At 37.3% G+C, this 27,965-nt stretch overlaps 1 protein-coding gene across 1 annotated transcript in view; it reads left to right on the plus strand.

The window, feature by feature from the left end:
* Nucleotides 1–27,965, plus strand: part of DOCK3 (dedicator of cytokinesis 3) — a 216,017-nt gene that overhangs the window by 87,830 nt on the left and 100,222 nt on the right. Inside the window, exons 10-11 of the mRNA XM_086619278.1 lie at nucleotides 508–662; nucleotides 22,667–22,748. Coding sequence (XP_086475404.1) covers nucleotides 508–662; nucleotides 22,667–22,748 — 237 coding nt within the window. The remainder of the gene's footprint in view (nucleotides 1–507; nucleotides 663–22,666; nucleotides 22,749–27,965) is intronic.

Consider the following 27,965-nt stretch of genomic DNA (forward strand, 5'->3'; position numbering starts at 1 on the left):
AAGATTTCTCTTTGTTATTCCTGCAGGGCATATTAGCCTGTAAAGCCTGGTTCTAAATGACCTCCATAAATGAATTGCAGCTGCTGAAAAGAAATAACAAAACAAATGTTATTCTTAAAAATGCTTTCAAGACCATCTGCTTTAAATGGAAATCATCAAGAACCACCCTAGCACCGTCTTATTGTAGTTCATTTTCAGTACCAGAATCAAAACAATATTTGATAAATAGGATTGACTTGGTTTGCTTGATAAAAATAATTTCAAATGCATAAACCATTTATCTCATATTTACTTGGTTATTGTGCTTTCTCGAGCTATTCAAATTAAAAGTTGAAAAAATAGGAGAAGAAAACTTAATCTGTCATGTATCTCTAGTGTAGAATATATTTGAGATTAAGCTTGTACTTGATGGAGAAAGGAGAGCAGAATTTCCAGTTAAAATTATCAAGTTGGTCACGTGTCTTTTATTTGTGAAGAATTAAAAATCATTTTCATTGTTTTCGTCAGGTGGATACAATTCGTCAGCGTCATGGGGAAACTTGCCGTATGCCAGTGCCTCATCACTTCTTCCTCAGTCTAAAGAGCTTCACCTACAACACAATTGGAGAAGACACAGATGTCTTTTTTTCTTTGTACGATGTTCGAGAAGGCAAGCAGATCAGGTAGGGCTGTATCAAATGACTGAAAAGCTTCCTAGGAAAAAATTACAAACAAAGCATATACATTGGAGAGAAACATGTGAGTTATTCTTGTGACACAACTGAAAGGACAAAGCGGATAAATCGTAAGTTGACAGCCCTGCAGTGCATACACGAGAGTATCAGTAATTCTGGTCATTGTGTATGAAATTCAGTGCTTGCATACAAGCAAAGCATTAAAGGTGCAAAGAGTTGAGTTTCGTTTAGGTGTCTGGCTTTGCCTCCCTGCATTACTGAAGGTTTTGGTGTTTAGTAGCTGCCACCTTAGTGCTGTTAAGTACTTGTAACGGCAGGGCTGCACTGTGTGGGTGTTTTGAAAGAGGACTGCTGTGTATCTGGGTGCTGAATTGGGGCTCTTTAAGTCTCATCCACTCCGTGTCTTACAGACATGTTGCAATGTAGCTTGTTTTCATTACTCTGTTGCTGTCAATATAAATCAAAATATTCATATTCATCCCTGTGTCTGAGCTGGACAACTGTGCTGCTCAGTACGCTGAGGTAACTGGTACTAATATTAGCAAATATGAAATGTGCTGTGTTTTTCCTTTGCAAGCATGGGTTTTGAAAACATCAGAATATGTACAAGAGTATTGCAGTGTATGCGTTGTGTCTTGGGAATTGAGTGAGTGTAGCTTGGTTTGATCTAAAGCACAGCATGTTTGTGCGGGTGTTTTGGGTTTTGATTAAGGAGTGTCCTGACATTGTTGTGGACCGCGTTTGCTACCGTGGTCAAAACTGTCCTAGTTTTCAGCAAATTGGATTTAGATTGATTCCAAACTGAGGAAAGAGCCCCCAAATATTCTTTCCTCTCTTTGAAAAAACACTGTTATGTGAATAACGTTCATCCAAGAAAGTTCAGAGTAGAGTGGTAACAGTTTTGTAGCTCTTCAGAATACATCCTGCTAAAAAAGTGGTCTATATTAGAAAGCTCTAATGACTTGATTACATCTTATAAATATGTGCCTGCCACCGTTTAGTTAGTCAACTTTAAAGATCATTTTGCAGAACATGGCAAGAATGCCTAATCTGATACTGTGTCATGTTTATTTCACCCCCACTAAGGGACAAACACGTAGTTAGAAGGACATGCATATAATTCTCTACTGAGAGAATTAACAGAAAATAGCTGTCAAGAGGGAAAGGTGAAAATGGCAAAACAAAACAGAAAAAATACACACAATTAATTAGTTCATACCACGAAGCTGTAAAATAGTAAATTATTTAGAGGATGAAAACTGCATTGGAGAGGAAGGGATAAGCTGCTGCCATGACTGTTCAAGGCCTCAGAAATTGCTTCAAAAAGAGATGAATTGACTTGGGCTGCAGTTTGCACAGTATGTAATCATTGAGTGGGAAAGCCTTCAGAAGGGGTTTTGCCAGTGACTGAAAAAAGGAAAATAATAGTTATAATGAGAAAAAGTACAAGAAGTGGTTCAGGCATATTTAATATATATAATAGTGCTTTGATGTGTAAACAGTTGTTATTACTTAGCCCTTTCTATTATGCATCAGTGATCTGCTGTAGTAAAAACAGCTCAATTTTGATGTTTTCTTACATCTCAGAGTGGTGTGGCAGAAGTGTGTAATGAGCCTGAGCTCTGTTTTAGAGAAGAAACTTAGAAAACAGACGAACACACTGCTACAAATGTAAAATGATGCTTTTATATGTATTTTAAAAGATTACATTTCTTTCCTTTTCTGTATGCCTCAGGAAATAGTATGTTAAGGTAAAAAGCCAAGCAAAGCTTCTGCACGCTGCATTCTAAATGGAAAGGACAAATTGACTTTTCTGAAATAGTCTCGAGGTTGGTAAATTTCTTATCCAGACAGTTCACGTTGGAGGTTGACTGGCTTTCAGTGTTAGTGTTTTGGACTTAGAGTAGATCACAAACCTCATTGAACCTGTTGGTTGCAATAGTTATTTCCCAGCTAGGTTAAGTGAAAAATCAGTGAAAGTTCCAGTGTTTTTTAAGAGCTGAAGTAGTAGCATGTACCAGTTATGGATTAGCAATCAGAAGGTTGGAGCAGCAGCTGAAATACAGTTTGAGATGTATTCCCAAGTTCTGAATAGAAATATGGTACTGTACCATGTTTAATGGTTTTTGCTGTCCAAAAATGAGAAGTGGACAAATGATAACAGTGGGGAAATATGGATAGCCAGAATAACAATGCTGCTGTCAGAGGGGTAAGACCTAGAGGTAAAATAAAGGAAAAAATGACTTAATTTTTGCTCTGGCAGAATTATAAAAAGAAATACTTCTAAGTAAATAGAGCTGGATCGATGGATGTCTGCCTCGATAACTTGTTTCAGCTCACTGCAGAAACAACCTGTCAGTCTGAGTGTTAGGTAATGGCTCAGATCAAAAGGGATGAAAATCTATTTGTATGTTTTAAAGCAGTTGGGATTTTTTGCTGAAAAGTTGTGGCATATTTTTACATACAAAAGACATTAGCGTAGCAACAAAATCTTTGTTACTAAACTTTAATACCTCAGTTTGTTGGGCACGTGGCAGTTAATGGAAAACAATGAGAAAATTGATCTAGTTTTGACTACAGCCAATGGGCAAGTACAGCCCCATTGTGAGAAGTGCCTTGGGATGAACGATCATGAAATTACAGAGTTGACAGTAACTAGCAAAGGAAAGAAAGAAAACGTTAATGTCAAGATGGTGAACTTCAATAAAGCACCATCAATAAACATCAGAAGGATAGGTAAACTGATAGGGAGGAAATAAATTGGAGAGTTGTCAGTTTCTTAACATTACAATTGAAGAGCATGAAAGCAAATTGTCTCAATTTGAAGGAAAGATTAAATATATGACAACAACAGGAAGTCTGTATCATTTATTCTTTGGTGAAATGGAATCTGGAAGGAAATATAAAAAAGGAGAAACTAATGAAATTGTACAAACAGAGATGGGAAAAGACAGAAACTCGCAGAAAAAATGCAATTAGCAAAAGACATCAAGGCCAAAAAAAGAGTAATTCTATATTGCTTTAGCAGCAAAAATTTTTTTTACAAAATCAAGAAATAACTGAACAGATTAAAGGGGACGTTAAGCTGTCAGCAGATGTTACCAGAGTAGCTGGAATATTTCATAGCTGTTTTGCCTCGATCTCCCTAAGAAGGTCAACCGCAATCCGATGACAGATGCAAAAAGTTCTGAAACAAATAAACTCTTTATTAGCACTTAGAAGCTAAGATGACGATAAGTAGAAGTCAACACAGGTTTGTCAAGCACAGGTCCCATCAGAGCCAACTGATTTCGTTCTGTTATGGGAAGGCGCCTCATGCCGCAGCAGAAGAGAAGCGTTAGACTTGCTGTGGTAAAGCGGGGAGATACAGACTGGGTGAAACTGCTGTAAAGGGCCTGGAAAACTGAGGGAAAAACTGATCTAGAGCGTTATCTGTGCTGGAAGGATGCAATGAGTAAGATTTTTTTTTTTAAGTTTAAAAAAAATGAGATAAAATGCAGCATTATTTGATGGGCAGAAATAAACCAATTTCAGTAAAGCAGTGAGGTTTAGCTACCTTTACAATAGGTCTTTTTACTAATAAATGTGTAAAATTATGCGTAATTTCAAAAATTGCACTTTCAAAAGCATATCAGTTTTTCTGAAAAATAGGCTTGAAGAATCCACTAAGTATGAAATAGGATAAATAAATTTCAGTGTAATTTTTTTCTTCATAAAATTTATGTTTAAACATGTAAAGGTTTTTTATTTTGCCTGCTTCTTAAACCAGAATATATGTTTCTAGCAATATTTTACCACTTACCCTCTTTTACTCCACTGGGATCTAAAAGTTTCTTGTTTTCCAGAAATATCCTTAATTATGGAGAGTGAATAGAACAAAAAAGAAATTCTGATGGGATTGAATTTGAGAAACGAGCCTAGTCAGTAATTATGCGTGGAAAATAGTGTCATGCATATTTTCTGCTTCTAACTCCTCCATCTGCCTGCTCACTGTGTCTGTACCGTGCCTGTTGTAATAAAGACCTCCTTATGGCTGGAGACTTTGGAAGATGTGATAAATATCCATGGTGGTGTTGATAGCTTTGACAGAGGAAGTCCATGTGTACGTTTCTCATACAGAATATACTCAAGACCTTTATGTTTGAGACCTGATTTTCTCTACGGTGTCTGTAGAAGGCATACGTTTGCTGATGGTCTCCACTAACACTTGTGTTAGGAGAAGGCCTTTGATCCTTCAACGGGTCTATTCAGTCAGAACGCACCACTACCTGCGTTTTTTTTTCTTTCTTGCTTGCCTGCTCTCATGTTATCTTGGTGTTGTGTTCTGTGGAGTACGAGGATGATCTGTTCTGCCATGCAGACAGCCAAGCAGATGCATCAGATCAGATACCTGGGAGAAATAAGAAATTGCCTGGGCATGCAGAGGCAGAATTAGAGAAGCAAAATCTCAGCTGGAGTTGAACAGAGAGGTGCACAGCTTCCGTAGGTACATTGACAGCAAATGGAAGGTGAAGGAAAACATGGCCCGAACGCTCAGCTGGGCAGTATGAGGAAAAGGTAACGAAGAACAGTGGCGTTCTAAGTAAGGACTATTGTCAGCTTCACCAACTGTAGTAGTAGCAACAGGTGGCTGTAGATATTTTTAGATGTGAATATACAGCGGCAAGTGGTGGCTGAGTACATTTACAATGACATGATAATGAAACTCTTAAGATTTTGTGTCATTGTTGATTTTTTTGTAATTTGTACATGAAGAAAGACACTGGAGGTACATTCTTTGGTTTCCATTGTGCAGTACTCAAAAGTTTAGTTTTTCTTAATTTGCTGTGCTTGTGCCATCTGCTTTATAATCAGCTCTTCGCTTACAAGATCACATAGTCTACAGTGGACACCGTACCACACATTATATTTTCTCCTTCCTGCATATATGACTTTTTTTTAATTATTATTCGTATCTTTTATTCCATTCTACCTAATTCAAAAATCTATGTAACTACTTTTGCAATATCTTCATGGTATTACCTTTATTTTGGTTTTGGAAATAAAGAAACAGAGGAATTCTGTAGCAGTTCTTCAGAATACTGCATTCTTTTTCTTCAATTCTTGTATAACAAGGTTACCCAGAAATGATCTCGTAGAACAAATTGAGAACATATGTATGGATAGGTAGATGTTACTTGGTTTAAGAACTGCTTTCTCTTCTACTCTGTGCTATTGTAGTGTTTCTCTGTATGATGCTTCCAACATATCTTGTTTAGAGATTTGATACAGTTATATTCTGAGAAATATTAAATGTACAGTGTTTCTAAAAAGCCTATATTAGACACGCAACCTAAAGCTAGAAAAGTTTAATGAAAATGTGCTCTGGAAATGTTACTCGAGGAACCATGAAGGATGAGAAGTAGGGTAATATACTCTTTCCCACATTATCTTGTAGTGCCCCAGGAGACATGTGAAAAAGCTTACTTAAGCTAAACGTTAGGGGAAAAAAAAAAAGATGGGATGCAATAGAAAAAAAGATGTTGCTTTTTATTCAGTGTTTTTTCCCTTGGGGAGATAGAGAAGAGGAAAGAAGAGGCATCAACTATCCTAACCAAAGATATTCATATCAGAAATTAAGATTCCAGTTTACCCAAAGAAACTTGGAAGCCAACTGAGATGCTGACAAAGCCATGAAGAATACTTGGTAGGATCTTCATGGTGCATTCTGTGGATCCATATTGTAACTTTTCTCAGTACTGCACGTTTTTAAGTAGGCATCTTATTTTTATCCGTAAATTCTACCTAGTTAAAAGTGCTTGTTAGTGATCACAATTCAAACTTGTCTCACCCAAAAGCGTGGCAGATATTTGAAACTTGTAGTACTGTAGCATTTTTAGTGGCTGTCTGATTCCTCAGTGCTTTCTTAGTAGGGCATGCAGGGGGAATAGAGTGTTTGTCCAGAGCTATGCAAACAGAGGAACTACGAGGAAAAGAAATATCTTCCATTGGCAGAGGAAAATTTTATGGCATATGCAGTATGGTAGTGATGAGCAAGTCTGCACTCAAAAGGTCACTAAGGAATTTGCATTATATCCAACTCCCTATTTTATCACATAAAAGGCAAGTTTAGGTTTGTCAATTTTTCCTGCACCTTTTTTTCTTATTAGGAATCCTTAGGATGTACTGGATCCTGAAATAATTATCAAGAAGTCTTCAAAGCCTCTAGTGTTATCTGCCTTGGTATATGAGAATTCCTCTGAAGAGTAAGAATTTGGATTCAGATGTCTACGGCTGAACTGGGAGCCTGTCTGTATCACTCTCCAACAAAACTGAGTTTATTCTAATAAATGTGATGGTCCATTAAATAAGGAGGATCAACATTACAAAAGGCACCAATTTTCATGGATCCATTTAATTATTTTCTAGCTGCTAACTATACCTTGGATTTTTTTTAATGCTATAGAGAAGGCAAAACAAGATGGGTATATCTTCTACTAAAAGGCAATTGGAACAATGCTTATCAAGTAAAAGTTGTTTGGTTGTGGTTTTTTTTTTAAATCAAGTAATTGACATACCTAATATGGGGCCTGTCTAAATAACAGAAAGATAAAAAAAGGATGAAAGGGTATCAAACTGGAAAAATGGGGGGGAAAAAAAAAAGGTGATTGATGCTTTCTTCTGTGATCTGATCTAGGTGGTCCTGCTCCATGTAGAGCCTGTTCTGTGTGTTTCTGTGTGATTTTGTTTGACAATTTTGTATTGTCTAGGCAGCTTTGAGGGAACTTATGAATGCTGTCAGTTACAGGTTGGGGAGAGAGTTGAGCAGAGAAATAAATGCACATGCAAATGCAGAACCACAAATTCCTTCTGCTTAAGTACTTCCCAACTGGACTCTTAAGACTCTTAATGCGTGGGAAGTTTCTGAGAATCATAGGTGACAGTCAGGTTTAAAGGGCATATATCAGTCTATATACTGATGACCCATTTCTCGTACAATACAATGAAATGAGAGGAAATACGCTGCAGTTACTGACCTTGAAAGCTATGACTAGTTCTGATGTATGCAAATTCCTGTACTTTTTCTAGCAGGGTCTCATTTCCATAATGCCTCTCTGAACGCACGAGTACAGAGCACAATATTCTACCCACTGAATTTTTTCATATTGTGTTTCTTCAGAGACTAATCAGTTATCTAAACTTTTGACATTTCAACTCTTCTTTTTGTTTCCTTTTGCAGGTGTCCATCCTTCAACAATTTACTGTTAAATTCTTTTTTTTTCTTCAGATCTTTATTCTTTCTCTTTGTTGTCAGTATAAGAGAAACATTGAGATGAAATTAGTAGAATTTCTTCCTTTGATTATCATTTAAAATAATTTGATTCATAAAATACTCTTTTTTTTAAGGAGGAAAAGAAAACTAACTAATTAAATACGTAATGGAGTCAGAATCATTCATGAGAGCCAATTTGTGGGTGTGCAAAGCACTGCAATGAGAGAGGAATGTAGGAAAGGCACAGTAACAGTGTAGTAATAATTTGGGTGGTTATTAACTTGGACTGATTAGCATTTCAGACCTTTGGGGTTTTACTCTATACTAAATAGTGACTTTGAGCTTCATCTAAATGACGTTATGCTGTGTAACTGTAACCTTACACAATGAGCACATACTGTGTTGTTAAAATATTTTTTTCTTATTACTTAAGTGATAAATGTATACATGACCAGAGATAGTGTGCTCAGACTTTCAGATATGGGGACACGGGATATGATTTGCTACCAAGAGATGTTTGCTGTAATGTAAGATGCCTGTCCAACATTTTGTATTGAAATACTGTGTACTACCAGAGTATGCATAATTCTTTTACACCATAGGTTGCTGTCCTGATATGCATCATAAACATAAATCATTTACACTCTAATGTAAGGAAAGAGACAGCAAATGCTCATACAAAAAAAAAATCTGAAGATATGGAATAAAAAAAAGGAATAACAAAATACATATTTTTGTAAGCCAAACATCTGCCTTGGCCTCTCCCTCCTTAAACAAGTAAACTCAAAGGTACATATGAACATAAATGGTGTGTGGTGTGTGTTATATAGTAGGCAAGATTGAGTTGTTAAAATGATCCCATCTGCTCTTAAAATTAATCTGTTAGATAGAAGTGTTTTCTACTCTATTATATCAGCTGGTCGTTTTCTAGCAGTGTCGTGATGGAAGCTGATCTTGACTAGAGATTTCAATTAGGAAAAGGTATGTCGGCAGAATATTTTTCCCCCAGAGATTCTACCTTAGAATTCCAAATTTCACACTGTTCCTCTTTGCCTAGGACAGTAAGATACAGGGTTGAGAAGTGTCTGCTCTGAAGCAAGACTTTGATGATTAATTTATAACTGCTTCTAGTTTTTGTCGTGCAAATCGACGTTTATTGGTTAGGTGCATTACAGAGAAAGTGCTTGTTCCTTTAAAAAAAAAAAAAGTCTTCTGAAGTTCATGAAGCAGCTTCATTGCCTCATTCTTTTCTCTTGCTTCTTTAATTCTTACGTCAGAGTACGTGGAGGTATTAACAAGGTTAACATCTAGCCCTTTATAAAGCATCTTGTTGGGTTTTGTTGAGGTGCCTTTTCACATTCTTTTCCTTCTCACTGAAGGATAAAATTGTAACCCGTTCTTTTTCAGCAGATGGCTAGGTAAAACACGTGCAGAAAACTGAGAAAACAGAGACCTGCAGTGATTTTAAAATACTAGAAACGTAGGAGCATATCTTCTACCCAGCTGCCAATTTTCAGTACAGTGCTAGGAATTTGGTAATTTGGAAACATCTATTTCTGTGTTAAAATTGAAAAGCAACAGGCAAAGTGAGAGAAGACACAACCTTGCTCTTGAATGCTATTGCTAATAGGTGATACAGAAAGATGGTTTTCATGGAAACGTTCTGAATTTGTGAGTGAATGTTGGGAAGAATGACTAGTGCAGTCTGTCTCAGATCTTCTCTCTTATGAATTTACTGCCATTGACAAAGCAGCTCTCAGGAGAGAAATATGATTTGGAAATATAATTATGGACTAAAAAAAATGCAGTTAATCTATGTCATGATAGTATGATTTAGCTATTCTGAAGTCATCTAACATAAAATCATCTCCTTTTTTTAAGGCTGAATCAAAAGCTTTTAAATGGCAATGTTTTGGTTTTAATACCGCTCTGCAGTTGTGTATGAGTGGTATTTGCAGAAGTAATGTAGATAATGATTTCCCATTTGTAACTCATCTCATGGTCTTGAGATACTTTCCAACCAAATTCTTTTACTTGATTAAAATTAGCAGACATATATAAAAGTTTACGATATTAAGGGTGGAAAAATATTAGAGAACATGATCGTTACTTTAAATGTGTTGTCTCCTTGGCCTTGTAAACAGGCCTTGTGACTTCCATTACATGATCAAACAAAACTGGTTTTAGTTTGACCAGTGTGAGAGTGTGTTAGAAGAGGAGGAGTTTTCTCAAGCTACTACTCACATGTACAGTCTTGTCCTATTTTAGTGTCTCTAAACTTCCATTACTTCTCATAGGTGTTATTGAATTGATAGAGATCACAAAACTGTGTTTTGGGGGAGGGATTGTAAAAAGAAAATGTTTGTGCCAGTGTTTAGATAGAGCAGAGTAAAATCCACCACTTTGAAACACTGTATTTAGAAATTATGGGTTTGTAGGGGAATTGATTTTCACCTTCTCTATAGTAGGATTTTTCTCGGACACGGTATTCGTAATTCAGGTGTCAGAATACGAATCTGTATACCAAGTTGCTGAAGGTAACCTTGACAAATTTGACACGAGTCCTTCAAGTCTTTGTGTATTTATTGAGGACGATTAGCTCTGTTACCCAACAATGAAGGGGTTAAAACTTTTGTAAGAATCTCGTGAAGGGTTTAGTAGGCGGTTTGCACATACCTAAGGAACATAACAAGATGAACATCCTTGAAGCTGCCGGCAGTGATTAGAAGGGAGACTTTTTATCAAGAACTGTCTGCCTTTGAAGGGAATATCCGAGAGAACATATAAACTTTGTGATCGTGTTTTTCTGAACTGCGAACATGTGCAGCAGTGACTTGGGGAAAAGGTAGTTCTGGCAGGGGGAGATCGCGACCACCGACTCACGGACCACCTGCCCTAAACATACCCCAGACCCAAAAGAAGGGGCGGAGGAAGAGAACTGAGCATGCGAAGGAATTTCCATGTAAAGCAAGAGGAAGTTGACCAGTTGTTTAGGAGGTTATGTAAACACATTATGAATATGCATGATCGTAGTGTATAACTAAGGTTCTGTCCAGGGGCCAGGCGTGCGTGCCAGGAGGAGACATCCCCCGTGCACCCAGCGCCGCAATAAAGCAATGCTGCTTCCTAACACTGCAAACTGCGTTAGGGAGTTTCTGTCCGGGTTTTCGGTGACAGCTCCATGATCTCATCATCATTTAGTCATATTTTCTTGACTTTGAAACTGTCAACAGCAATGTGTATCAGCTGCTCAAAAGTGTTAGCAAGAACCATGTAGCTAAAGTTACATCCTGTTTACACGTCTTCTTGAATAATTTTCTTGTGACACTTCCTAATGTAGACAATTATCATTGTTGATGATGGAAAAGGGGTTGGAGATATACGGACAGGTGAAAAATAAACAGGAAGATAGGCATTAATAAGGTCAGAAGAAGGAAAGACAGGATCACTGAGTATATGAATATGGCTGAAGTTGAATAGCTGAAAAAGGAGTGAAGTTAGTTAATGTGGAAAGATCCACATAAAAGCTGTGGCAAAAAAGTCTTGACTGCATTCTCTTCCAGAGTGCAGAACTGGCCTTAAAATCCTTTTTTCTACATTGCTTCTTTCTTTAGGTAATAGCTCTGGGAGTGCTGTGACATTGTGTGTGTATTTATCTCCTGTTAATTGCTTTAAAATATTATAACGTTGCATTATTGCCAGTTGCTATATTAAGAAGCAGAAAATTATATTTTACTTTTATTGTGCAATTACATGCTAAACTTTCCGTTTGTTTTGTTTTTAATAGCAGCCTTCTCGTAGTTACTTTAAAATAGAAAAATTATCTCATTCACTGTGAGTATAATGATTTGTCTGCTGGGAAAAAATAACTTTGTATCATTCAGAATTATTTCTTTAATATTCAGAGAATTTTCCTAGGGATTAGGCCTACCAACTAATGAGGTTTTTCTTCTGCTTAGTCATGAAAAAAAAAACTACAACCCACTGTTCTAAATTTTACCTCTTTTCTAGCAATCTGCTCTGTTGGGATAGCTCGTCCTATATCAGTTCATCCTATACTTTAGTTTATTGTGTTAGTATTTCAAGGAAAGTATTTTTCAGACTTTTGTGCAATAGATCATTCATAGCAATAGTAACATGGAGATTATCAGTTCTTGATCCTGCTCAAGATGAACTTCCTTAAAAACAACATCCTCTAAGCAGACATTAAGGAATATCGCTATTCACAGCAATGGTCCTTCTTCTGGTCACTCTGGTTAACATGGAAGATGTGTGTGTGTCTGAATCTACTGCTCACGTGTGGCAGGGGGCAAAGAGCCTTTCTGATATAATATATAATTTTCAGAAAATACAAGTTTGATCATCACTGGAGACAGATAAAATGTAAGGAGGGTTTTTTAATGTGGTTTTTTTGTGCGTAAGTTGTTAAAAAAGGGTGAAGGAGTAACATCTTTTCATTTTCTCTACCAGTTGCTTCAGCTTACTTTCATTCCCTAGATCTCTCTCAATTTGCATTTGCTCGGCTTTCCCATTTATCCTCTTTCCTGTTAATATTATGTATTTTAAAGAAACTACTGCTATCTGGATTTGTATATGAAAGTTGCTGTAGAGAGGCAAGTGGTGTTATTAGAAATATTATTTCCTGTAAAATTACTAATACAAAGCTAACAGGATCTTTTACAAAAATGAATCTTACCTCATATCTCTCACCACCACCTTCCTTCTCCAAAAAAATTTTTTTCAGGTTGGGGATCAGATAACGACATCAATAGACAGGAATACAGATTTTTCTACTGGGGTATTTTGAATTTTTAGTTGTTAACAGGAAGAAATCAGTAAGTTGCAGTTATTCAAAGCTGCTCTTCCTTTTTCCTGCTCAGAAAGAACAAAAATGAATCATGAACCCATACAGCTAGAAGAGATGTTGCTGTCTTGACTGGCAGGGAGCAAATACATATTATTAAAATGTTTAGGTGAACTACGTAGCTCAGAGAAATCAATTACAAGTAATTTTCTGTCTGTAGGGAAGGTCCAGTGTAATGAATACTACTCTTCATGCTTGGGCTCTTTCTGTTGCAAAATTCACTGTCAAAACCCAGTTCTGTGTCTCTGACTGGGATTGTCATGTGCAAAGCCAAGTAACAGGGATAGGTGGTTTGTAGAGCAAGGATTAAATGAGGCAACTGCTCTATCGAACCTCAGAACTACTAGCTTCTCCCAGGTTAGAGGCGGTGATAAAATACTTATTCTATAAAATATGTATAATGCAAAATTAGAAGTCTTCCCTACAGTGATGGTGAAAGCATTTCACACGTACCTCCTGGCAGGGTCGGTCTGGCTTTCTTTTTGTTAGTTAAAATCATTATGGCAGGGACTAAGGACTCTCACTATATGACTGAAGTGTCTTTTTTTGGAAAAGAAACTTTTTCTAGCTGTATGGAGAGATTCCTTTCAGGAACACAAATGCATACCTTTCATGATGTAAGTAACAAAAAAGTACTAATGACAGTGTCAAATGTTCGAGTGTGGCAGACTCATGAGAACCCAAGGAGAATGTAATTGGTGCTTGGCTACATTTCTCCTGCAAGCTTTAATAATGTTTTTAACACTGTGGTTGTTTTTCTTTGAATGTGGTAGAGAGAAATGACAGGTAGTTATTTTCACTATTTTCTGTTTCTATGGAAACCCAGCGTTTGCAGGAACAGTGTTACTGTAAGCTCTGTAATCCTCCCCCGGGGCTTCTGGCCACTGTGGTAACTTAATAATTCATGAGCATTAAACCTGAATTTGCTGGGAAGCAAACTGCGTTGCTTGGAGCCGTTTTCTCGGAGCCACATTCATTTCACTCACAGATTTTGGTGTTCTTTTCTCTAAGACGTCTTTATAAAATACTCTTCGTAAAGCAAAGCAGTGTACTTTACTTCACTTGTTTTAGAAAGTGGAGTTATTGCAGATCTGCTGGATAAGACAGCTCATGAAAGATCCCTGTCCTCTGCTTCCCTCCCCACCTTAAAAAAAAAAAAAAAAAAAGGAGGAAGAAAACCCAAACACACACTGTGAGCACTTGCCTGAAAAGGAAGATTTTAAATACTCAATGAATCATTGTTCAGACGACGTGCAAACTGAAAGTTCAGCAGAGGTGATCCTTCAGTCTCAGGGGTTCAGGAGTGACTGCCATCGATGATGGATTGCTCAAATACTGCTGTGCCGTGGGATCTAGTGTCCGCCGTTGGTTTACATCATAAATGGGAATTCAGTTCTTCACAGACACCGTATCATTCTGTACATATGCTTTGACTAACTCCCACACTTAAACTGAGAACTGAAGACTCATTCTGCGGAGCACTGGAAGATTTTCTTAGGTCAGTCCTACAGCAGCTGTAAGGATTTACGTTTTTCCCAAGGGAATGAGCAAAAATTAGCAACTCTAAAAGGTAAACATGATTAAGAGAAAATAAACTTGAAAAGCTTTTTACGGAGGATACTCCTAAATGAACTGCAAACAAATTGCTTGATCATCTCAAGAGTTCTGCCTTTTAAAGTACAATGGCGATATGTAGATGCATTATGAAATATTTTCACAAAAAAGGAAACTCTGTTAAAAGTATTTGTGATCTTTCCACAAAGCAGTGTTTACATGGGACTTCAGCTCTTAGGAGGAGCCAAAATTATCTACTGTTTGATCATAACTTTACTTTTCCATTTCTTCATGTGCTTGTGTAGGTGTCACTAACAGTTGTACTTCAATAGAAACTCTTTCTCTTCTTGCTTAAATCATCTTGCAAGAGAAGAATCAACCCAGTATTTATGACAGTGGAAAATGACTGAAATGTCGATACACACGCATGGTTTCTTCATGAGTGTGAGACCATCTGGTCGAAATAAAAGTTCGGAAGTTCTGATGTGAAACTTGTTTCCTTTTTAGAAATTTTCTACAGTGTTCTCAAAAGCATCAGGGTACGATGCTGTCCCGTAGTGACCATTTTGGTCACTGAGCATAGCGATGTTTTTTTGCAGTTGACACGAGAAAGATTTTTGACAAATTTGGCAAATGAATGAAAATAAAATTCTGTGTTTTCCCTAATTTTATGTAAAATTCTACAAGCAAATACGAGAAGCCTTGTATTGCTGTGGTTAGCTGTATTGCAGGATGCAGCACAAATGGAAAGCCAGGGCAATACAGCCAGGGTTTTTTCCTCTGCCATCACACAGGCAACTGGAGAGCAGTAATTGCTTTCCTGAAAAACTACCTAATGCTGCTGCATTGGGGCTTTGGATAACTTCTGCTGTGCTGGTTCAGTGTGCTCCCTCTCTGATACAGAGAACAGTTTCCCAAGTTAATTTGTGCAAATATTAGCTTGTGCAAACTGTAAGATTTAGAGATTGTAGTTCAGTTATCTCCCCCTTCCCTCCTCCTGCCCCCCTCAAACCCTAGGAATCTTTTTCGTGGTGTTTCTCTGCTAACTTGTGAATGTTTTGAAACAAGCACCTTATTTTTTCTTTATTTTTTTTTTCCCTTCCTCAGCTTTAAGAAAATATGTTAGTTGTATTCCAGTAATTCCTAACATGATTCCATTCATTTGGTCAATGTACTGTCCTTGAAGAACTTGTACACTCAGTGGCAGAAAGAATGCAGTATCTCCTGGCATTGATGAAGTAAACTGCCTGAAATGTGGTGTGCACAGCAAGACTGCAATATTTTGAAGGCAAATGTTGGCAAGGTTTCCGTTGTCATAGGGAATGACTAGCTCATCCTGACCGGGGCTTGCAGAGCATAGGGTTTATTGTTGAGATTTATCTAGGACAAAAAATGTTGCTTTTGCAGTAATGTCTTAAAATGCTTATCATATTCATATGCCAACTCAAATTTTATTTTAGAATTATTGTGAGGCATATTGAAAGAAGAGACTAGAAGAGATTTTTTTTGGTGAGAAATTAAATAATATCATGTTTATCACCATTTCTTTAAGTGGTAGGACTGCATGTGATGAAAAGAGTTAAACTCTGCTAGTTAGGCAGGTCTTTGTATGTAGCTTATTCCTGCTAGCTGCTGTGACAGCATTTTCAGAGTTTTATTCCTGAATTTTTATTTTTATGCAGGTATAGGGATTTACATGATGCTAGAAGAGTGAGAAGAAAACCTAGGGAGACACTGAAAGAAGATCAAGGACTAAAATACAATGCTGAATTCTGAAAACATAGTGAAATATGAGTTTTTGAGAAAGGTCTGAGGTATTTGTAAAAATGTTGGAGTTTTTCAGTGTTCCCCTGGATGTTCTCAGGAAATAAGAAGCACTGAGGAAAAGTGAGGGAACAGATTTGTACCTTTTCCTTTTAGTAGCATATTGGAATGGAGAGGGTGAAGGAGACTTTTGTTTCTGGGAGAAATGGCTGCCAAGCTGTTATTCAAGGCGCAAGGGTAAGGTACAAGATGTGAGGTTTCTGCTTAAGGGGATTGATGCCCTAATGTGTCACTGTCTCTGCTGCAGAAAACCAATCTCCTATACATTGTTAAAGAATTTTTTTTAAAAAAAACATGTTCTTTGTCATCAGTTTCCAACTGAAATGGAGAATTGGTCTGCAGTCTCTCTGCAGACTACCATTGCTTTGGCACTGCGCATCTGTTAATGCTGTACCTACATTCATGAATTGATGCGCAGTCAGAATTTCTGCCTTGCTGCCCCTCACTGGTTAAACTCACCAGTGAGGTAACACAAGGGAGCTCACTAATCCATTCCAAGCTCTTCGCCAGGCCTTTTGTTGTTGTCTTCATGTTACGCAAAAAAGCCCCACAACCAACCAACTTCAACAGCAAAAACTCCCCACAGGCATAATGCCACTCCTGCTCACCCAGCAGTAAATTTTGTCCCTGTTTGCCCCTTCCTTCATGCTGGAAATGTAACGTCCCAAACTATTGATTGCTTGCTTCTTTTTTGCAGAAACAAATGTCAGTTCAGTATGGTCCTGCTTTTCAGACAGTTAAAGGAAGCCAAGAAGTGAGACAGTATGCTGCTTTCATTTTTCTTTCTTTCAAGTAAAAGAACAAGAAGCTATTTTGATTTTGCTTATCAGAGCAATGTTTCTTTTGTTTGCGTAGCTTTAGCAATTAACTAATCATGTGAGTCATTGTAAAACCTGACTTATTGCTTCACAAGAGGTGGTTTCACTGTGATGGGCGTTAGCACAGGAGGAGATCTTGCAGTTAGAGTAATTGAAGATTGCTTATAGCATGTAGGAGCAAGAAGAATTAATAAGATTTTGTTTAAGATACTGCTACTGGTGTGGCACATCTTAGGTCTGAACTCAACAAGGTAAAAAATGTTATTTTTTTTTCTCTGTTTTGGTGTATTTATTATCTCTTTATGCAAGAGAGAACTGGTTTTGGTGTCTTTTCAGAGTAGCTGAAAATAAATTTGCTTATTTTTTTTGACAATAGTTTGATTAAGCAGTCAGATTGCCTCAAATACTCAGTTTACCCCATACTTAATTTCTACCACTCATTTGGCAATTGTAACTACTGTTTTTTTTAATTTTCCTTATGATGTATTTGAGAGGTTTTTTTAACGAAGTAACGTGCCTGTTTTCTTTAAGCAATTGGAGCATATTCAATTATAATAAGAATAAGGCTTAATGCATACAAACATGGGCAATTATTTCCGTATGGAGCTTACTTGAGTTTGATATAAACTAGACTCTAGTCTACAAACTAGACTTTATTGTTGTCTGGATTCTATGCATGCTCTTGTCTTTGTGCAGAAGACAAGCTTGAGGAATAGAAACGCTGAAAACTGAACTCTTTTAAAGGAAGTAACTCCCAAAATAAGAAATTGACTGAATTCCCATTAAGTTTCTTGACCCTAAATGTGTGTATCTTTGTCTAAAAAAGGAGCTATAATTATAGCTGAAGGCAGTGGATCTTCAGATCGTTGAAAACAGGGTTATTCTTCCTGGTTTCCTTTGACATAGAAATAAATTTGCAGTTGTAAAATGGGGAGCATCTGACTAACTAGTTCATAATATGGGTCAACGGGGTAAAAAGGGTCAAGTCCCATTTCAGGATATACTAACATTGTCAGCACTAGTGAGACCTTAGTGGAATATTTAGACTAGTTTCTGTAAACTATTCTTGAACAGCAATACCAAAGATTAGAGAAATTCTGGCAACGAGAAACAAAAGCGAAAGTTTAGGATAAACGACCTGCAAGGAAAGGTTGAAGAGCTTGAGGTGGCTTAGTCTTTTAAGATTGCCTATTAGCACTGCTGTCTTTTCATTCCCCTTCTTCCGTCGGTGGATCTCTCCTTTGACAGAATGCTTCTTCACGTTCCACAGTTCTCAAATGCTGTGGTTGTCTCAAAGTCCCCTTAATTATTTGGTGACACAAGCTCAAGGGGACTCAAGGGAGGACTGGAAATCAAAGGAAGGAATTTAAAGGTTTTTAGTGAGGTAGTGCTGGAATAAGGGAACAATTGATGAATAGGCAGGTGAAAATGATGGTGGTCTGCTTTGTTTCTTGAAAAGCACTGGAATATGAGGACAGGAACCAGATTTTCTCAGTGGCTGTAACAAGAAAAAGGGTGAACTGCAAATTTTAAAAGATTTTCACTTGTTAATGGAGTAAAACCTTGCAAGAGGCTACCAAATGAGCGTGCAGAATATCCCTCTCTGAATGTTTTGAAAGCAGACTAAGCAATACAACTCTTGGTAACGAATCAAGTATAAATAGCTCAGCTCAAAGGCTTGACAGCCCCTTCTCTGCCATTGTCAGAGAGACAGCCTGCACAGGGTCCTGTGGCATCCAGTGTTGTATTCAACTTCAGTTATGAAAATGAAATGCTCGTTAGTGCTGAAATAATTTTTCAGAGAAAGCCTGTGTTGGAAGTTCCCAAATACAGAACTTATTGGCGATTTGAAATATAAGATGTAATGTTGTTGTTGAGAGCAATGGAGGTAAAAGAGTGGTTATAACATTATTTCTTGAAGAACTTAAATTTAATGAGTTTTAATTCTTAAATTACGTTGTATAATGCGTATATATATATGGATTTGTGTGGCACATACATATATTATAAATTACTGTAAAATTCACTCTCTAATAGTAACTCTAAATTTTTAAGCATGACAACCTGAATACTTTCCAGGGTTCAATGTATCCAGGACTTTTAAACTCAAAGATATTGCTGCTGTTCTTCAGCTTCACTTTGGTGTAAGCTGATCCTCTGTATCAGGAGAGTATTACTGTGTGCTTTCTTTATTCTTCTGTTGTTTCCCGAATTATCTGCTACTGGATGTTGTTGGAGGCAGTATAGTAAAGATGGACCTTTCAGAGGGAGGGCTGTTGTTACGATTTGTCTATTTTTGACCTCAACTCAGTTTATCTGTTGGACCAGCATCATCATCTTCTGTAATATTGGACAGTAGTATGTATTGCCTGTTTTTATCCCAGAATTTTTTAGTCAGCAGTACATTTTCAAATATTTTTTTCTCTTTCTGTAAATAATTCTTCATCTTGCAGAAGAGTTTGGTGCTCTACTAGTGGTTTGGTTTCCCTTCAAAATGTCAGTCATCCTCTGAATTAAGAGAATCAGCCTTGATCTGACTACTGTAATGAAAGTGAAAGATATTCCAGGTGTTTATTATATAGGATGTAATAACTTCCAGGGATTTGCAATCAACTATGAGTGAGCCAGCTTTCATTTACCAAGCTTTGGTCTTGGATGGACATCTTCACCAGTGCATACATTTTCCCCTGCAGACGTGATTTATATTGCTTATAATCTTCAACTGGCAGGCTGCTTGTTGTCTTGTTTCCTCCTGATCCGAGGCCCCAGGTATGAGCTTTTGCGTTCATCTGTTGTGCACCTGTTTGGTGACCGGATTACATTCCCGGCAGCAGAAGTGAAAGAATAGTTTGCCAGAGGTCTCGTTTGTCTAGTATTGATCCATTTTATGCTCTTATCCTTAAAAATAGGATGTTGTTAATATGCATAAGGCGTAGTAATTATTTTTCTGAGTGCTAGTAGAGGATGTTGGCAAATTTACGTTTAACAGTCATTTAATTATCGTCGTTTCAAGTTGAGTTTTAAAGAAGACTGGTCTTTGTTCTGTGAAAGTAACCTAGTGCTGTAGGTCATGATAGTTTTTTGTTTTCTTTAAGGAATTTTACTTTTCTTTGTGGAAGGAGGTGTGTTTTACAAATTATACTTGTAGCAGAAATGAAATGCATGTTAACTCCTAATCTTTCTAAATGAAAGATTTTACAATTAAACTGATTCAAGGATTGAAATTAAATAGATTTATTAAAATTAAAGTCTCCTTAAGCAGTGTTTTTAAAGGCGTTGGAAATACTGATGTTTGTTACTGCATCTTGGAAAGAACATGGCAATGAGTTTATACCTCTTTAAATTACTGCGTGTTTTTAATGATATAAAGCATGATTCCTGTTTAGAAATTGGTGGTATAAAAGTTAGTTATCTTCTGGTTCATTATCTGTATTAACCAGAGTTTACCTGTGGGTATCACTGTGACTGTCCTGGTTTCTTCTCTTCTAAAATTCATTGAGTTAGAGGGAGCTGAATGCCAGCAACTGTAAATGCGGCTAAACTAACACCTATTTCAGTTTGTGTTTAAATATGGGGAGTTCTACAATGTGATTGTTTAGGCAGTGCTGGAGGACCTGTTTGTGTGGCTCTTATGCAGGAGCAACAAAAGACTGAGGCGAAGTTGCCAGCAAATTCATGGGCACAAGACTGAGCTAATGATAAAGGTTAAGAGTGTAATTAGCATGTTTTTATTGAAAGTAGGTCTTATTTTAAAACTTCTGACTTCATTTTTTGTGATTTATGTATTAGGTAGGTAGAGGTAACTATGAAGGCAAAATGTTGTTGTTGTTACTGTAAAGTACTGAAGCTGTGATATTGTACTGCACTCCACTTAACGCATCATAAAATTCTCACTAAAAGATTAGATTAGACCGTGTCATTAAAGCATTTGCCTAAACATTCTTAACTTACTAATTGACATCTCAGGAAGTAGTTGTAGGTGAAGAATCATCAAATATCTGTTTCTTGTCAGTTTCTCTGGGGCATGTTAGCAATCTCTGAGGTTGTAAGCATCTGTTGCAAATTAAGTAAAATTATTGCTGAATGAGGTTGTGGGATACATCGAGATTGAATTAATAGTGAGTAACAGAGAGAGTGAAACAGCCAGGATACAAGAGCTGGATTGCTTAGCAGGATAAATTTAAGCAAATAAACATGCAAAAGTGTATAACAAGATGTATCAGTCATGCTTACAGAATTAGGGGCCATTCCTACAAAAGCAGCAATTCTGAAAGTATGGCAGTAGTTGTAATGCTGGTTCTGCTTCAGATGACCTCACCGTGTAATGCTGTGGTAAAAGGGCTAATATGTGATGTTTGGTAAACTGCAGTTGGGATTAGTAGGGACACGATTTCATACATGTGAAATACATGTACGTGTGTACTTGTATTTGCGGTGTAGGTGATACCAGTACTAGGCTGTTACAAACTTGGATTTTTAGAACTGTTCATGAGATGGTGTTAAAATATTGCACTGTGGGTGAGTTCTATAAAACCATTCCAGCACTTTTTCTTGAATTTTTTTAACAGCATTAAATTAATTACTTATTTGGAGAAATGTTTGATTACGTAATATAATTAGTGACTGATATCACTGTCTTGTAAGAAATTACCTTTTCTAAAGGGCTCTTGAACATACAGAAGAAAGCGTAAGAAAAAACAGTGGCTAAGCACTGAAACCAGGCATTTCCAAGGTGATGTTAACCCCTGTGTTTTAACAGTGGGGATTAATAACATTTTGGAGCAAACTACCAAAGGAAGTAGTACGTACTCTACGTTTTCGTATTTTTCAGGCTAACAGTGGATAATATGCTGGAAAACATACTTTAGTCGAATAAAGGTTACTGGAGTTGGTACAGTCATACTGGATAAAATGGAAAGGATCTGTGATAAAATGGAAATGTAACTAGATGATATAATGGTGTGCTCTTGCTTTATTTCTGTGAATCTGTAGGAAGAAAATTCTGGTCAATACTTAGTGTGTTTTTGCAAGATCCAGTGAATAAATTACTCTTACTCATCTAATTTATTTGTATACATAAATTCTCTGTCTGTCCTAAGAAATAATCTTAATGTCCATGGCTTACCATCCATAGTAAGGATTATTTATTTTGCTCTTTGCTGGTTTTGTTGGTAAAAGGACTTTAATTTGATTGATAAGCAGTTCTATCGACTGAATCTTAATGTGTTCAAATTAGTATATTGCTTCTATAAATAGCATACATTGAAGGAGATTGCTTAGTTGGAATTCTTGTTACTTCTAGGTTCGAGTGGATTTTAATAAACTCAGTTTTAATAAAGGCAGTGTACGCCTCAGCAAGTGTGCCCTGGCCTTTGCCTGAAGTAGTTGTAATGTTCAAATCCTGTGCTTAATATATTCACATTTTTTTAATGTTATTGCATCATGAATATGCATCAACATGCTGTTTTTACATGCAGACGACTTATTAAAAGTCTTCCACGCTATTCCATGTAATTTTACTTAGACCAGTGAATACTGTTTTGTAAGCTTTAGAAATTAAAAAAAAATATAATACTTCGTGCATCTTTTTTTTAAGAACCCCACATATCTATCTGTATTTTTATGTTGAAGTGTGTACATGAAACTCTTATTTATTTTTTTAATATTCTTTGCTTTTTAGTGAGAGGTTTATGGTGAGGTTAAACAAGAATGGAGGCCCCAGGAATCCGGAGAAGATAGATCGAATGTGCGCACTTTTCACAGTACGTGTCTGTTCCCTTTCTTCTTCCCTTATGGTAGTGTGATTGTAAATATAGTCACTCTGAGGGGAAAAAAACAACAATTCTTTCTTTCCAATGTATTAGGTAGAACAGAAGCTGTTTCTAAGTTTTGTTATGGTTGTAACTAAATGTTAATGTAATAAAATGATCCTACTTCTAAATTGTTTTTATGGCTAAGTAAATATTCTGAAGTACTTCCTTTTAAGTGCGTGTTCCTGCTTATATTTTGAAACTTTGAATATTTTCATTGCATGTACCATGCTCTTAGACTAGAGGGCGCGAGGAAAAAGCTGCGTTAGCTTGAACATAAAGCAAGGCACTTTTTTCAGAATCAAAGTGAGAAAACCCAACTACACCACCACACACACGCACACAGAAAAGCAGAGAATTCTCCAAACAGGTTTTTGTCATGGCCTGTTCAAGAATCTGCGTAGCAGCCCCTGGTAGACAGTGCAGCAGTAGCCTCCCAGGTCGGCAGCACAGTGCGTGCGATGGAACAGAAAGACCGGGATGTGCTGCAGAAGCAGCAGCCAAGTTGAGCTACAGAGAGTTGGTTGTAATAGAGGAAACATCGTGACTTGCTAAGTTTCTACAGCAGGTCTGTGCAGATACGACCAACTGTACCAGCAGTCTTTAACCATCTGTGCCAGAAAGACAGGATAAGTAATATCCATCTGTGGCTCCTGCCAGATGATACCTGAGTTGGGAGTGAAATAACCAGCTAAGATTTACTTCCATTTAAGTCTTCGGGCTCACCTCTAACCTAACTGCCTTCTTGTTTTACGGGTTTGAGTATGCTTCAAAACACTCAGGCTTTAATATCTGTTCTACACTGGTCTTAAGTTCTGTTAAAAATTACCTCAAAATCACGTGTCAGACCATGATTTTATCTGTCACTTCTTCTCAGAAAGAATATGGAAATCTAGAGACATTGAAACTTAACAGCTCATCATGGAATAACTGTAAGGAATTTCAGATCCCAAGTGTGATAAACACCTTCCATCGTGACTCACCTTTAGCAGTGCACATGCTAGAAGCTCTTTGACAGAATTATTTTTACCTCCAGTGAAGAATAAAGATGGCAGACAGCTTTGGTATAAGCTTTAGTTCTGGCAATGAAGCCCTCTAACGTCAAGCAGGGCGGACACCAATATCGGCATGGTTCCCAGCACCATTCCCTTTTCTTCTTTAAGAATATAGCTGAATTTCTCCTCCTAAGGAACAAAGCATATCTAGCCAGATATAAGGATGCTCAGTTCTGCCTCAATCTAGATATGAGATGCAGGTCAGTCCAAAAATAGCAGACATTGATGCTCACATCAGTACCAATTCTGGTTTGGTACCATCAGCAAAGTGCTACCAGCTGATCAAACATCAGCAGAGGTCTTAGTATTGCCATTGGCACTGATGTCTTCATGTTGGTAACTCAAAACCAAGTATCTTTCTCTTCGAAGAGAAAGGTGGCCAGGGAGCAAGCTTCAGCACTGCTGTCTGGGTCATGCAAAAAGGTTGAGTGTAGGATTAAGAATTGCTCTAAGGATTATTCCCAAAAGGCAGCACAGACTGGTTCGTTCAAGTTGTGCACTTTCTGACCTCTCAGGTTCATCATTCTTAAAAAGATTTTCGCCATCGAACTTCCCCATCTACACTGATGCCACACTACTTAGCATCATGCAACAATGTCCTGTTTCACACTGTGAACAGCGTGAAAGAATTTTGCTCTGGTGACCTGCAAACCAGCCTTTACACTGTTTCAAAAATACAAAAAGAATAATGAAATACTACAGCCGGGGGCATAGTAGTTCCAGAAGAGACCTACTGTAAAAGAGGCCAGCCCCGATACATGTGCCGCCCTGTGGTACCGGTCCTTCCGACCAGCGATCGCTCCCCAGCTGCGTTTCTATTTAACTGTACACAAATACCGAAGTTTCCTCAGAATCAGCTCTCAGAGATGCCTAGACTTGTTGTCTGTCACTCTCTCCGGTAGAATGCATACTTTACATAACAGGAATTATGATAATTGGGAAAAATGTGCAAAAAATTGCTCATTTCTGATACAATATCTTTCATCGATGTATTCAAAGAACTTTACAAAATATGTAGCAAAGGAAAAACAAATACTAGCTTTTTTGATTAATCATTTTATCTGCAATGATTCTATCTTACCATAATTTCTTAATTATTAAATGCTTCCAAAATAAGATAATTCTATAATTTTCAGGTTTGTTCCCAACTTTGTGTTAATCTTGCTTTTAAATCTATTTATTTCCTTGCTCTCCCCTCTACTCCACAGTATCTTTCTAAAACTCTAATCTTTCCCAGAGGCAGGAAGCCATATATTTTAGACAATTCAAGGTATCCCTGTCTTTTCCTGCTATCTCTGTTGCTTTTCCTTCAGCTGTCTCCTTGTGTCAGGTACCAAAATTCCTTAGGTTTTGGGTTTAGATCTACTGTCATATCATACCAAAGGTGACAGACTGCTTCCTCTGAAGGTTCAAGCCCACTCAAGCAAGCCTCAGCCTATGCACGCTTTAGAAATGTTCCTGTGGCTGAATCCATACGTAACTGCACAGCAGAAGCTTGCTATTTTTGTTAAATACCTTCCTCTCTGTGGCCTGGGAGAGTGGCAACTGAATTTGGTAAAGCTGTTTAAGTAACTAATTAGAGGCAGTTGGGTATCCTTGATTCCAGTGGTTTAGGGGTGGGCATGGTTGGTTTTTTTAACACACAGTTAGACCTTTATAGAAACCAGCACTGTAGAGAACTAACCAGTATTATAGAGTAACTCTTTACATACCTGATACAGGGGGAAGGAAAATTAGGGATGATTTTCTAAAAAACTATGCTATTAGAATTATTATGAAATTACTTTATCAACAAGTATCATTTAAGAAGCTCAGAAGGATGTGTGAAGGAAAGCCCCTGTGGATGCAGGGCCAAAGACACCGTTCTGGAAGTTGATTTATTTCTATTGCACACAGGCAGATAATTAATGTAGTTTGTCCTCTTCTGGGTCCTATGTCATGTGCATGGATTCTTTGCAAAGAAATTATCCGAACGCTTCCTCACAGGGGTTGGGCTTTTTGATGGTTTGGTCCATGCCATAGGAAGAATTTTTCACCTTGTGGAAAGCCTCTGCTGTACAAAGTGAAATACAAGGCCATCTGTACCCACGTTTTTTGTCTTTTGACTGTGACAAAGTATATTTTTTGTGAAACTGAAAAGCAGCTAAAGTGTGAACCCATCAATATGTGCATGCCCTACCATTTTCTGATGTTTTGACAGCTGCCCTTTGAAAGAACAGTTCTCTGAATTGCTGTTAATTAGAACTGGTAGTCCAATAGTATAATAAAATTCCCTTTGTCAAATCACATATATTTTCAAACATCTATTACTCTAGAGTATTAAGTACTACCTCCAGGTTTTTTTTCACTTTTTGAAATGTGTTGTCAGGCACTGCTGAGATGAAAACTATTTTGAATCCCTTCTTATCGTGGAACTTCAATTCCTCCAAGACATGCAAGATAAAGCCTTCCATATGCTACACTGGTATGTTAGGTGATGAAGAAAGCCTAGAAAGTATGTTCCCTTATTCCTGCTGCAGCAAAATAAGACTTGAAGAGAAAACTCTAAGGAAGATTTATATAGCTTAATTCTTTGGCTTCAGAGAGACGTGATCTGCTAGCTATAGCAAGCATTCCAAACAGAGTATTTGCAACTCCCTGCATATGCTGCCCGGGGAAACACAGTGCTCCTTTTATATGGAGTAAGAAGATACAGCCGTGGATTTATTACTTGCCTACCATAATTTAGCCAAATAACGCTATTTGAAAGGGACTGAAACTTCTCCTTAGAATAAATTCTCTTTATGCCTGGTTCTCGGTCACTGTGCCTGGATTTTATTGTGCTGTATGTCACTATAAACTGTTCAGTGTTTATGTGCATGGCTGTCATAATCTCAGTTATTGAGATTTGGATTCTCAAGTCACATGGGGAAGAAATTTGCTGTGTGAATTAAAGTTCATGTTTTAGCTTCTAGCAAAATGTGATTTTTAATTCACTAAATTGCTTCAAACTAGGAAGGACAGAACTTAGATGTCCACAGATGAGGATTTCCTCTGTCCTTTATATAAAAATTGCATTATTTCCTTTTACAGTGATTTTAATACCACTTAGGTTTTTTTTAAAGAAAAGTACTCAATTTTTTCTGAATCTGAGGTTTTTCCAGTTGATAGTTGATTTTTGCATTGTATTAAAAAAAAAAAAAGAAGTATTAGAAGGCCAAGCCACATTTGTGTGTAGACAAATCCACCAGTGTTGTTCTCCCCACACAACTGTACGTGTTAGGACTGACTATTACTGCTGGGATGGATATCTTCATTAAATTGAAAAAAAAGGAAAAAAGGGAACAAACATAAACACATCGCTATCCTCTCAAGTTGTTTCTAAAGTTACGTGTAAAGCCCTGGAGCTGTTTTTGAGAAGCCTTATGTTGAAAACATTTTGTACAAACACAAAAAAAATTGCTTTGGAATGATGTGAGGTGATGTCCGTTGCTTCAGTGTAAGGGGCGGAGTGACGAGAACAACAGTAACTGAGCTTAAAACCTCCTTTTTGGGTGTTTCACGTGTGCACACACTTCGCTCACTCTCCCACATTGTTAGGAAGAATACATTAATCATTTTCTGTTTCCAGTTGCTCTTCTCCTGAGAGATGACTGGAGCAATGCCCTTTATGTTTGGGGAGGATTTGGAGGCTGTGTGGTGTACAGTACATAACAATAAGGTGGTAGGACTTGTTGAGTGCAGAGAGAGAACGCGAGGCAAGAGCTGTTGCTGTAGAGCACAAGGAGCCTTTTTGCATCAGAGTCTAAAACATGAGTGAATATTCTCACGGCGCGTGTCTTCTGTTTAAAATCATCTTCTCTTGGAGGTTAGTAACATAAGGAAAACTTGTTCAACAATGCTAATGTTTTTAGGATGAAATGTTTCTTAGATCTTTCCTCTAATTAAAAAAAAAAAAACAAAACACAAAACAAACATGAGGGAGGAGTGTCTTAGAAGTTGATCTCTGTTTATAATGTTGTCAGAAAAAAATACAATGTGCCAAGGAAATTGACATTAAGACAGCTTCTAACATGCAAATGAATTATTGACAAGGACTCTGTGCCTATTTTCTTAATTTATTATCTTCAATAAT

The sequence above is a fragment of the Tauraco erythrolophus genome, chromosome 12 (genome assembly GCF_009769465.1).
Source record: "Tauraco erythrolophus isolate bTauEry1 chromosome 12, bTauEry1.pri, whole genome shotgun sequence".
Taxonomy (NCBI): Eukaryota; Metazoa; Chordata; class Aves; order Musophagiformes; family Musophagidae; genus Tauraco; species Tauraco erythrolophus.